This window comes from Erythrolamprus reginae, chromosome 1, assembly GCF_031021105.1.
Source record: "Erythrolamprus reginae isolate rEryReg1 chromosome 1, rEryReg1.hap1, whole genome shotgun sequence".
Taxonomy (NCBI): domain Eukaryota; kingdom Metazoa; phylum Chordata; class Lepidosauria; order Squamata; family Dipsadidae; genus Erythrolamprus; species Erythrolamprus reginae.
The window spans coordinates 257077623-257089888 of record NC_091950.1 but is presented as its reverse complement, the minus strand read 5'-3'; the positions used below and the strand labels follow the sequence as shown (position 1 = coordinate 257089888).

Genomic DNA, 12266 nt, shown 5'->3' with positions numbered 1-12266 from the left:
CACCTTATTGGTTGGAAGGGCAGCATAGAAATTAAACTAATAAATAAAACAATTCATATAATATTTCAGATGTTTCTCTCTCCCTCCCCTGCTTTCTTTCTTCCCTCACAGGTATGTGAGACTTTGCGAAGTGGTGGATCATGTATTTCCCTTGCTGAAAAGAAGCCATTCTTCAGACTTCCCATGTTCTGACACCTTCAGTCAGTTCACATATTGGAGGGATCCACTGCCACCTTTTGAAAATCAAGATATTCATTCTAGTTTCCCATAACTTTTTTTGAAAGATCTTGGCGACATCTCAACATCTCAGCTCTTCTGTGCTTCAGTGGCTCAACTGGATTTTGCGCCTCAAAACAAAATTTGGGATGCAGTGGTTTAAAAGAAAAAAAAAAACCAGTTCAGAAATTACCTTTGTCCTTTAAAAGCATTTCTGAAAGTTATCCATCCAGCTCTTCACCAGCATAATGCTTAAGAGGTACCCAATGCCATGTATGCTTTCGAAAGGGACAATTCCGGTTGCCATGGAATCTCAAGGTCCTCTATGGTCTTCAGTGTTCCCATGTGAGCTTTGAAAGCACAGTGATGTGTTTGCCTCTCGGAGCACTACTGGAGCCATTCCATCCCCTACTTCTCAGGTAGAGGAAGAGGAAACAACTCTAAGCCTCCGAGGTGTAGCACACACATTTTCTATACTCCCCCCGCCCGCAAAAAAATGATCGTCAGCAAAATATGTTGAGATCAAGTGAGCAAAATTCAGTCTATCGATAAGCTTAACACAGCATGGCTGTGATCACTAGCACTGTACTAAGGTTGTATTCATAGGGGTATGATTCTAACCTCCAATATGTACCATTGCCAAATTGTTCTTTCAATTTCATTTGTTTTTTTTTTAAGCAATTGAATGTACTTTGATTATCATTTGCATGCGACTAGTCGGCTCTGCTAAACTTAGGCCATATTTTACCAAATGAAACCTTAAGCTTGCTATCATTACTGTACACTGCGTTTCATCTTAATCTTGCTGGAAGGTTTGGGCCTGCCAGAGGTCCCTTAGTGCAATATTTTTATGGTCATAGCTAGAGTTTACTACTATGACATACATGCTTTTCAAATAGTGTGTCTTAGAAAGATACTTAGCAGCAGAATCCTCTGCCTTTTGTGGTTTATTTTCCATGAAGAGTGATGCCATTTAAATAGAAGTTCTTATCTATCATGATAATACGTAAAGGTTCCTGCTTCCAATTTGCAAGGGAAATGTGTCTGGAAGTATTTTTAGTGAACTTTCTTGAATTACTTTGTTGCTGGTTCAGCATATTTTATTTGCACTATGTGAATTAGATGTGAGGTGTGAAGGAGTTGGCTGATTTTAAATCCTCTGAAGATTTCTCTTTTGGTATTTTTCTTTTTCTTTTACCATACAGTTTTAATATTAATATGATTTTTTTTTATTTTGTCCAATACACAATGAGGGTTTTAGTGGGTATATATCTATATACACATAGTATATAGATATAGATTTGGGGTTTCCTACATTATAGACAGCCTTTTACCGAGGTTTTTTCCTTTACATTTCATTTTTTTCTTGATATAATTAGGAGAAATCATTATCTTCCTTTTGACTTTCTTGAGATTCAATATTATAAAGAATATTTTAGATTGTTTTTGAAAGAAGCTGCTTTTTACAAGTTGCGGGCCTTCTTTAAAATGCAGATTTCCATTGTTTATATTGTATATCAAATAATCTTTAAAAAAAAGAAAATTCTTGCTTTTATTAAACTATTTCCTTTTAATATTTATTGGAAGGTTGCTAGGTAATCTGTTTTTATAAAGACAACAGGCCTAAGGCCTGTAAGTCTTTTTTAAAGTTAGAGACTTGGCAAAATTAATGCAGTTGCGATGATTAGAGCTTATGTTAAAATACCTTTCTCACTATGTTGAAATTTAATTCCAGTATATTTTTCTCTTGCTGATCTCAGAGTAAATAATACTCCTTAAAAGAAATTGTTTGGAATCCTTCTTATATGAATTTTAGATATACCTCACGTGCCATTATATACATTCTACTTGTTTTAAAAGTGAACTTAGAATTACAATATGTCTATTTGCGTTTTCATAATTGCACTCTAGCAGCTCCCAAATACTGTGGCCAAATCCAGCTAAATTAATTATAATAAAGTTAAATTACTTTCATTAACTTGACCTAGATGTTTTCCCCATAAATAATTACTTGGAAGTCCCAATAAAGTCATTGGGCCTAACTTCTGAAAAAATATAATGGATTGCTATTTTAGTAACTTTTGCCTTTAACTGGATTTAAGATCCAAAGCTGCAAGCCAACTTTAAGTAAGGAAAATTTGTTTGCCATGAAATCAGTGGGGCTTTTCCCAACTGATAGTGAAAATTACATTCAGTATCATAGCTTGTCACTCTTTATATTTAATGAATTAATTTCATACTGGATCTTATAGTGCACATTCCGCTAAATAATTATCCCGTTAGCTTTGTACTGCAACTGATGCTCAGAAGTAAGCCCCATCCGTACAGTTGGATTTCATCGTAGGTTAATTGTGTCTAAAATTTGCAATTTTATTCCTGTAAGACAGACCACATGCTTCAATTTTATGTTGTAGATTCGGTTCTCAACTTAACAATCTTTGGAATGGAGGTCAATTCAAATCAGGATTGTCGGTGACTATAGCCAAGGCCGAGCTAAAAATTAATTTTCCCATTTAATTCCTTCTGTGCTGTTAACTCTTTTAAGAATACACAACCCTTTCTCAAGCAGTATCACCGTTTTCCTCTTATTACTGTTCTCGGCAGTCCAAAGCAGCATATGTAAAATAATTTAAAATAAATTCAAAGGCCAAAGGAGCACGTAAAATCAAAACTGCTCAAGTCCTAAAGTCCCTTTGCTTGATAAGGAAGGAGAAATGTGATTGAGATTTCAATCCATTTCTCTCTTTCAAACTTTGTGGATCAGCTTTTTTTGGGGAGGGGGGGAGGAAACCCCCATCTCTAAAGCCCAAGCAGTTAAAATGAAAGGGGAATTATGTGCGCACAGCCAAATTTCTACATATTGTGTTGCTTCAGCAGTCATATAAGCATGTTCTTTTGTATTCAAGTAGATGAATTAGGGCTTTTGACCACCAGGGACCGACTGGTTCTGTGGAGAGAGGTTTTTCTGCGGATTGGAGTGGGCGTGGTTTCAGATATCCGCATCCTGCGGATAGGGCATTGCTTGTTTTTGTGACCTGCTGCTGGTCCATGGACTGGGTGTTAGGGACCCCCAAATTAGGGTATTTGTATTTGTAAGGAGATGAAACATCTCTTAATACCTATTGCTTGCAATTGCAAAACAACAACAAGAACAACGAAAATAAATAATATGTCTCCGGTCTAAATTTACAGTGAAAATCAAATAAATCGACTAAAAATAATTTGTAGTGGCAATTCTTAGTACCTTTTTCAGCAGGTAAAACTGATAAAGATGGAGTTGGATGCCTAGGACTAGATCAGTGGCCTCCCCAACCTTTTGAGCACCAGGGACTGGTTCCGTGGAAAGAGGTTTTTCCATGGACTAGAGGGGGTGTGGTTTCATGTGCTACCTGCATCCTGTGGATGGGGCTTCACTTGTTTATGCGGCCCAGTTACTGGCATGCCGCGGACTGGTGCAGGTGTATGGATCGGGGACCCCTGGACTAGATCACACATTCCATTTCATTCCCTTTGAATGGGATTTTGTCATTTTCCTTGCCTGTGTCATCCTATATGCTTTAAGTATTATAATTAGACACCACATCTTGCTAGAATTAGTAAAGTGTCCCCCCCCCAATGATTTCTGAATGTACATTGATTCCTATATATGAGCAATATCACGGGTACGTAAAGAAATACAGGTACTGATCCAAAACCAGCATAATTTTAAGGTCTTTGATATTACCAAATTACTAGTTGAACAACATGAAATCTACTACTCAGGTCCAAGAACACGATTGTAGATTTGGCAACATTTGATCATCCAAAAATCTAGCATGGGAAACAGAAAGCCATGAAAAAAACTTGTTTCAATATTATCACTTTTGGGGCATGTATCTCTTATTGCAGAAAGCTTCTCTCGCTTATTCCTGTTTCTGGCGCCCATTGCAGCCAGGACATGTGTTTTGCCATTTTGAATTTGTATTTGATTTCTCAGAAAGTGCACTGTCTAGCTAAGGTTGAGCAATAATGTTGTATAGCGCTTGGAATCTTGCTTTGGTGCCTCTGCTTTGCAGTGGTAGACAGATGTTCCACCTACTGTTTTCCTCCACATTTGGGAGTATTGAATCCTATTTAAACAGGATTCATTCCCATTTACCTAAATTAGAAGAAGACAGCTAAGAATCAATGGGATTTAATACTTGGTACCTGCAGATTGTTCTCTTATTCTAGTTTTTAAAGGATGAAAATGCTGCTTTATAAACAGGCTTCATTTCAAGGAATTGTTTATAAACCAACAGTAAATATATTAAGGAATTAGACTGTGTCACCAAGGCTAAACTGAGAATTCTTGGGTGGGTTTATCATGATCACCCCCCTACGGAACTCTATTGCGATAATGCTTAAGGCAAACTCTGGATTTTCATAAGAAAATGTGAATTCGCTTGAGAAACCTTGGAAAATGTATTTTGTTCTTATTTGCTGATTTTAATGTGCCTGGCAACAAATTATTATGTTTTTTAAAAAACTTGCCTAAGCTTTATTACAAATGCTATTGTGGTGTTGAATGTAGTTTCCTGAGCGGATTGCAGCTGATAATTATGGCATTGGTTGGGGAGGAATATTTTATAAAGCATTTTCAAGCTTTATTGTTAAAACTTAAAATTAGCTGCAGATACGGTTTCTAAATAGTTTTAATTTGGCCAGGTAGTTCTGCAAACATTGAAATGGCATTATTGAAGTTGCACAATAAACATGGAATGGATGAATTAATTCTTTCTGTGAAAGAAAAAAAAAGACCCTCTTTACGTCTGGTGAATTGGTGGTTTTCTGTTACAGAAAAGATACCTTTTTCTAAATAGAAAGCCAATATATGCTCTGTTTATACTGTCTCCCATATCTTAATATGCAAGATGGATCCCTGATTATTTTGATACATTTTATGGCTATTTAGTTCCATACATTGAAATTCAAATAACGGTGATGGAATTTGAGGGCAAGTGGGAGAATTATTAAAGGATGGGAAAAGTATTTTCTCTGTACATACATACACTATTGCTGTGACTCTGTAAAAAGAAGAAGATAAGTTCATTTTGATGGTCAACAAAATGCAAATAAAAAAATATTGTAATAAATCAAATCCATTGGAAATGTCATGTGTGGTGGGTGATTTCAAAAGATGTACCCTGAACAAATTTCAACCCATGATAAACTCTTTAGAATGTTTCTGGGAGATTGGGAGGAGAGTTTATACACAAAGTCTAAGGTAAAAGTTCCCCTTGCACATATGTGCTAGTCATTCCCAACTCTAGGGGGCGGTGCTTATCTCCATTCAACAGCCGAAGAGCCAGTGCTGTTCCGAAGACGTCTCCATGATCATGTGGTTGGCATGACTAAACACCAAAGGCGCATGGAACGCTATTATCTTCCCACCAAAGGCAGTCCCTATTTTTCCACTTGTATTTTTTACATACTTTCGAACTGCTAGGTTGGCAGAAGCTGGGACAAGTAATGGGAGCTCACTCCATTAAACAGTGCTAGGGATTCAAACTGCCAATCTTTCTGATCGACAAGCTCAGTGTCTTAGCTAGTGAGCCACCGCATGTCTTAAATGACAGGCTCAGAGTACAAAAAGACCTAGACAGACTATCACAGTGGGCCCATACCAACAAAATGAGGTTCAACACCGACAAATGCAGAGTCCTCCACCTCGGCAAAAAGAACCCTAGACATACATACAGCCTGGGAGATACCCCACTCAGCAGTAGTGACTGCGAAAGAGATCTTGGAGTCTTGGTGGACAATCAACTAAACATGAGTCAGCAATGTGCAGCAGCAGCCAAAAAAGCCAACTCAATCCTAAGCTGCATCAACAGAGGAATACGCTCCAAGACCAGGGAAGTACTAATAACACTCTACTATGCCCTGGTCAGACCCCACCTGGAGTACTGCATCCAATTCTGGTCACCTCACTACAAAAAAGACATCGAAACTCTGGAGAAGGTGCAAAAAAGAGCAACCAAAATGATTAGGGGACTCGAAACCAAGACTTACGAAGAGAGATTGAGAGAACTGGGCATGGACAGCCTAGAAAAAAGAAGGTCTAGAGGGGACATGATAGCAGTTTACAGATACTTGAGGGGTTGCCACGGTGAGGAGGGGGTCTCTTTATTCCCCAGGGCACCAGAGGGCCGGACGAGGAACAATGGTTGGAAGCTGACCAAGGAGAGATTCAACCTGGAAATAAGGAAGAACTTCCTGACGGTCAGAGCGATCAACCAATGGAACTGCCTGCCAGGGGAGGTAGTGAACTCCCCAACTCTGGACACCTTCAAGAGGAGTTTGGACTTCCATTTGGCTGGGGTGCTGTAGGGTTTCCTGCTCAGGCAGGGGGTTGGACTCGATGACCTAACGGTCCCTTTCAACTCTATAAATAAATAAATAAATAAATAAATAAATAAATAAATAAATAAATAAATAAATAAATAAATAAATAAATAAATAAATAAATAAATAAATAAATAAATAAATAAATAAATAAATAAATAAATAAATAAATAAATAAATAAATAAATAAATAAATAAATAAATAAATAAATAAATAAATAAATAAATAAATAAATAAATAAATAAATAAATAAATAAATAAATAAATAAATAAATAAATAAATAAATAAATAAATAACAAACAAACAAACATTGTCAAGCTTCATAAGTTTTTGGAAACAATGCAGCGGACAGGCTTCGTAGTAGTTCAGAAAAACTGGGCGTTATCCATTACCTAAGCACAGTTAACTTGCCAGGAAAATAAATAAATAAAAGAAAGTGTAAAATAGAAGGGCCATGGAGTCAGATAAGCTCTAGCCAGTAGGATGACTTAATTTGACTGCTTTACGAACTTTACTTCATCCTAATCCAAGATTTCCCGTTGCCAAGTAAGTAAAAATCTGAAAAGAGATTTGAGTCAACCAGACTTCATTACTTGTTTGGACATGATATTTGCTCCATGGAACATTTGCCAGCTGTTCCTGTGACTTGGCTCCCAAGGTTTTAGAAATCCCAAAGCCTGTCATTTCTAAAAACAGACACCGTGTTTCATTCATCCCCAATTGTATCTAGCTGAGAGGAAAGTACTTTCAGTTCCTCAATCTTTCAGGACTACTGAATTGGTTTCTCTAGCCAAGTAGGAAGAATAAAAAAGGGACGTTTTAAACAACTACACCAACCTCTGCATCCAAAGTTTGAGAAACTGGTTACTATGAGAGACAAAAGACGGATCATCAATCACATGAGCCTGGAGTTAAAGCCATCTGGCTTCTTTGCAACAACACCAGGTGTTAGCAGCGCAAAGACAGACTTCTTGTGTTACAATGCTGGCTCAAAGCAACAAGTATGTGGCAGGCAGAGCAATGCGGGAGTGGGAAATATCATTAGCTGTTGAGTGTCCATACCTATGTGGGAACGCAAGTCCTGTTCTTTCCCAGTGCGTTAAACTATAGAAAGTCACAATTCCTTGTTAATATGAATAGATGCAAATGGGAAGTTGGCTAAAGCTGATAGTTCACAATACTAAATTGTTACAAGATATAGAATATTTGTAGCTTCAGGTTGAACTGTGAGGTCCTTGGTGATGTCTGAGCTTTTATTCCAATTAAGTAACTTCATCAGTGCTAGAAGGGAGGGAGATTTGCTTTTATTTGCTTTTATACTGGTGGCTTGCTCTATCAACGTTGATGGAAGCCATCTTGGTTCACCCTATTTCAATGGATTCTGGGTGGTGTACAAAACTAGAAAAAAAATATACAAACAGCTATAAATGCTAAAGCAGACAGATAGGCTAGACCAGTGATAGCCAACCTTTTTTGGTTTGCGTGCCAAAAGGGGGTGTGTCCCTCCACCCGCACATGTGCACTCCTCCCCGCCACTGCCCCTGCAAATGTGCACAGGCCTCACAACAGACTCCTGAAGCTTGGGGACAACAAAAAAAAAGTTTGGAAGCAAACTTCTGATTGGCCTGTGAGCCCATTTTTTGCCATCCCTCGGCTTTAGGAGACTTTCTAAAAAGAAGGTTGAAAATACCACAGCCTACCATTCCAGAGAGAAACCTCATCATTTTAGATGTCTATGGAGATTCTCAGTCATCTAGGTCAAAGGTCTCCAACCTTGGCAACTTTAAGACTTGTGGACTTCAACTCCCAGAATTCAATTCCTCAGCTAGCTTGCTTCAATTCCCAGAATTCCTCAGCCAGCAGGAATTCTGGAAGTTGAAGTCCACAAGTGTTAAAGTTGACAAGTTTGGAGATTCTAGATCTAGGTCATGATTGTCCCCAAAGTGCTTTTTTCAAGAGGCAATTGGACTTTCTGGTGCCAGAAAATCCAGTTGCCTCTTGAAAAATGCACCTTTGGGAACACAATTTTTTAGGATTTTCTGCAAAATAAAACCCCTGTTCAAGAGTCACACTGTCCTTAATCTGCAGATTCCTTGAAGTACCAGCATTTCTCAGACTTACGCAGGACCTGAAAGCTCTTAAGCTGTTTTTTATTAACAAGTGGAGAGGTGTAAAACGTGCACCTACACAAGCATCCAGAACCCTTGTTCCAAATCATTTTTGAAACACAGGTGGACCTTGATATTTGAGGCATTTCTCTCCTTATAGCTATCAAAAATATAGAAACTCCATCCTTCACAGCAAATAGATGCTTTCTTCATTATCAAGAAGATAGCACTCTGCCATTGACACTTGCAATAAAATGTTACAGTCAAAAGCACAGAAATGTGCATAGAAATACATTGACGTGTTTTGATCTAATTTTGTACTGGATTGCTATTATTAGTATATTCAACCAACAACTCCTGAATAGGCTTACCCGATGTTTCTTGTTGTTTTTACATCTTCAAAAACCAACAGCATAAATTTCATTTCTATAGCATAATAATACGACTAAAAAAGAATAACAGAATAACAGAGTTGGAAGGCACCTTGGAGGTCTACTAGTCCAACACTCAAGAGAAGGCCCTATGCCAGGGGTGTCAAACTCACATCATCATGGCAGTGTCACGTGACTTTGTGCCCCTTTGCTAAACAAGGCATGGGCGTGGCCATATTGGGAGCTGTCCAGAGTTGTCTGGAGTTCGGTGGCACCTAAATTTGAATTTATTAAGTTAAATTAAACTATTTTTGTATCACTAATTTTAAGCTTGATTGGAACATTTTCATAACTTAGTTGTGGATTTCATTTAACCACTAGGTGCCGCTGTGTAACTCATGCTGAAAGCTGCAGCATTTCTGTTTTCTGTTTCAGCCATCCTCCTAAGATTGCATTCTTTTTAAAAAAAAACAGATTTTATTGCATTCTTTTAAAAGATTGCATCCTTTTTTACACCTTCTGTTTGTGCTTTTCAAGACCATTAGTCCAATCTTCTTTTGACAATGATTTTTCAGGGCAATCTAAGGAAAAAAAATGAACTAAAGAAATTCATTTGTGTAAGGAGTCTCGCAGCTCAGTAATAATCTAACCAGGTGACTTTATGGAGAGTTTTGCATTTTTCAGTTTCAGTTCAGAAGGAACTTTGGAGGTCTTCTGCTCCAACTCCCTGGTCAAACAGGAGACCCTATACCATTTCAGACAAGGGGCTATCTAATCTATTCTTAAAAACCTCCAGTAATGAAGCACTCACAATTTCTGGGGGCAAGCAGTTCCACTGGTTAATTGTTCTCACTTTTAGAAAAGTTCTCCCAGGTTGCTTCTGTCCTCGATCAGTTTCCATTCATTGTTTTGTCCTGCCATCTGGTGCTTTGGAAAATAGGTTGAACCCCTCTTCTTTGTGGGAGTCCCTCAAATACTGGAAGACTGATACCATGTCACCCTAATCCTTCTTTTCTCTAAAGTAGCCATCTCCCCCCCCCCCAAGAATGATATAATCAGCATTTTGAGGGAATCTCTGTCGCAATCTCACTTGCCACTGGCTGATGGACTGGAATGTGAAAGTCCACAAGTTGTCACTTAATACGGACTCATGCCCGGGAAATCCATTTTGCTCCCACCCTGCTCTCTTTTCTCTCAGAGCTGAAGACCTTTGGTGGTTCCCACAGGCCTTTGGCCTACTAGATGTTTGGTTTAAGTTTATTTTTTCCTGACTTCTGGATTTTGATATGTACTGCTGTTTCCTGCTGGCTGTGATGTGTGTGAGTGTATTTTAAAATCACTTTTGATTGTTGTTGTGGGTGTTTTAAATAGGCGCTCTTGATTGCTATTTTTGAGGCAGAATGGTGAGCTATATTAAAGTTTTAATAAAGCTATGAACTGCAACGGAGTTTGGGCACTATGCTGTATACACAAAATGTGTAAACACACAGTGATACTATTAGTGTATTGGTATGTAGGAAGATACCTAATCATTCAATCAATATACAATGACATTTGGCTGATCTTGTCTAGGATTGGAAGCTAAATAGGATTGGCTAGTATCTGGAAGGAAGATGACCAAAAGGTCCCAGGGCTATAAACTTTACTGTAAAATTGGGAAATCAAAACAGCAAATTAAAGCAATAGCAAATATTGTCCAGATTTCTGTCAAAACAACCACATACACATGCCCACCTCAAACATCACAAGGGGCTAAACTCAAAGTGTTACTTATAATGACCTTTAAAGCCTTTTTCGTTTTTCTTTAATGAATGGTGCTGTTTGGTTTGTATTCCCCTAAAAATCCTCGGGTAATTCCTCTCACAGGGCTATGCAAACAGTCTGTGCTATGAGCTTGTTCTAGGAAAGGCAAGAATAAAATATTGGTGTAAAGAGCTGTTTGACCCATGGTCTACTGCCAAAGAAGGAAGGAAGGGAGGAAGGGAGGAAGGAAGAAAGACGGGAGGGAAGAAAAAGGAAGAAAGGAAGGAGGGAGGGAGGGAGAGAGGTAGGAAGGAAACAAGGCAACAAGGAAGGAGGGAGGGAAAGAGAAAGGAAGGAAGGAAAGAAGGAAGGAAACTGGGAGGGAGAGAGAGGAAGGAAGGAAGAAAGGAGGGAGGAAAAAGGAGAGAGGTAGGAAAGAAACAAGGAAGGAATGAAGGAAGGAGGGATGGAGAGAGAGAAAGGAAGGAAGAAAGAAGGGAGGGAGGAAAAAGAAAGGAAGAAAGGAGAGAGATAGGAAGGAAAGGAAGGAAGGAAATCTCAGTTCTCTGCCCAAGTGACTTCTAAATATGAAGGCAACAGAACAGTTTGGCTCAATCCAGGCTTCTTTGCAATCACTAGTTTGATTTATGGTTAAGGTACAAGTTTAGAAAGCAATGTTTTGAAGACTCATTTTAGCCATGGCATTTAGCTGGGTGACCTTGGGCCAGTCACCCTCTCTCAGCCCAACCCACCTCACAGAATAGTTGCAAGGAAAATAAGAGGGGGGAAGATGTGTTGGATATGTGTTCACCACCTTGAGTTATTTGTAAATACCTAATAAAGGAGGGACACCAATAAATAAACCGAAAGTCTCTGTGTATGAGGCAGCCCGGAGCTGTTTCTCAAACCTTCCAGAAGATGGCGCCTGCCGCTAAGGAACCCACCGTGCAAAGCAGCCATCCTTCCCGATCCCTGGCAGAATGTCATACAGAAGAAACGCTTTGTGTCTGTCAGCACATTCCTGGAAGGTCACAGCCAATGATGAATGCTCCAGTGTAGGAGCTGGAGAAAGAGACTCCCTCCAGCCTCCCCTCTCCCCCATCCCACTCTCCCATGAGTTGCATCACTTGGCGGCCTTTTGGCTTCCTTCCCTCGATTCCTGCGGTTAGAAGCCTTTCCCAATTGTTCTTTGGCTGCTTCCTCCACAGACCTTCTGTGGCCAAAGCAGGATATTGATGACTGACTGGCCCCGGGGAAGCTTGGAGAAGCTCCAGCTCTTTTTTTTTCCATACCAGGGCTGCTCTCTTTCCTCCTCCCAGCCTCCCACCCCCATTCTGCCTCTCCCTCCCCAAAAAAAGACTGAAATAGCCTGTGGTTCTGGTTAGCTCTCTCTCTCTCTCCCTCCGGATATGCCGCCACCGAAAGCATATGCATCATCATGTGATACCTATGGGTTGTTC

At 39.2% G+C, this 12266-nt stretch overlaps 1 protein-coding gene across 3 annotated transcripts in view; it reads left to right on the top strand.

Annotated features, from left to right (window-relative positions):
* Window positions 1-5335, top strand: part of LPIN1 (lipin 1) — a 63349-nt gene extending 58014 nt beyond the window's left edge. For all 3 annotated transcript variants that reach the window (XM_070732870.1, XM_070732871.1, XM_070732868.1), the window contains one exon: window positions 112-5335. In XM_070732870.1, coding sequence (XP_070588971.1) covers window positions 112-271 — 160 coding nt within the window. In that variant the 3' untranslated portion in view covers window positions 272-5335. The remainder of the gene's footprint in view (window positions 1-111) is intronic.
* The last annotated feature ends 6931 nt before the right edge of the window (window positions 5336-12266 follow it).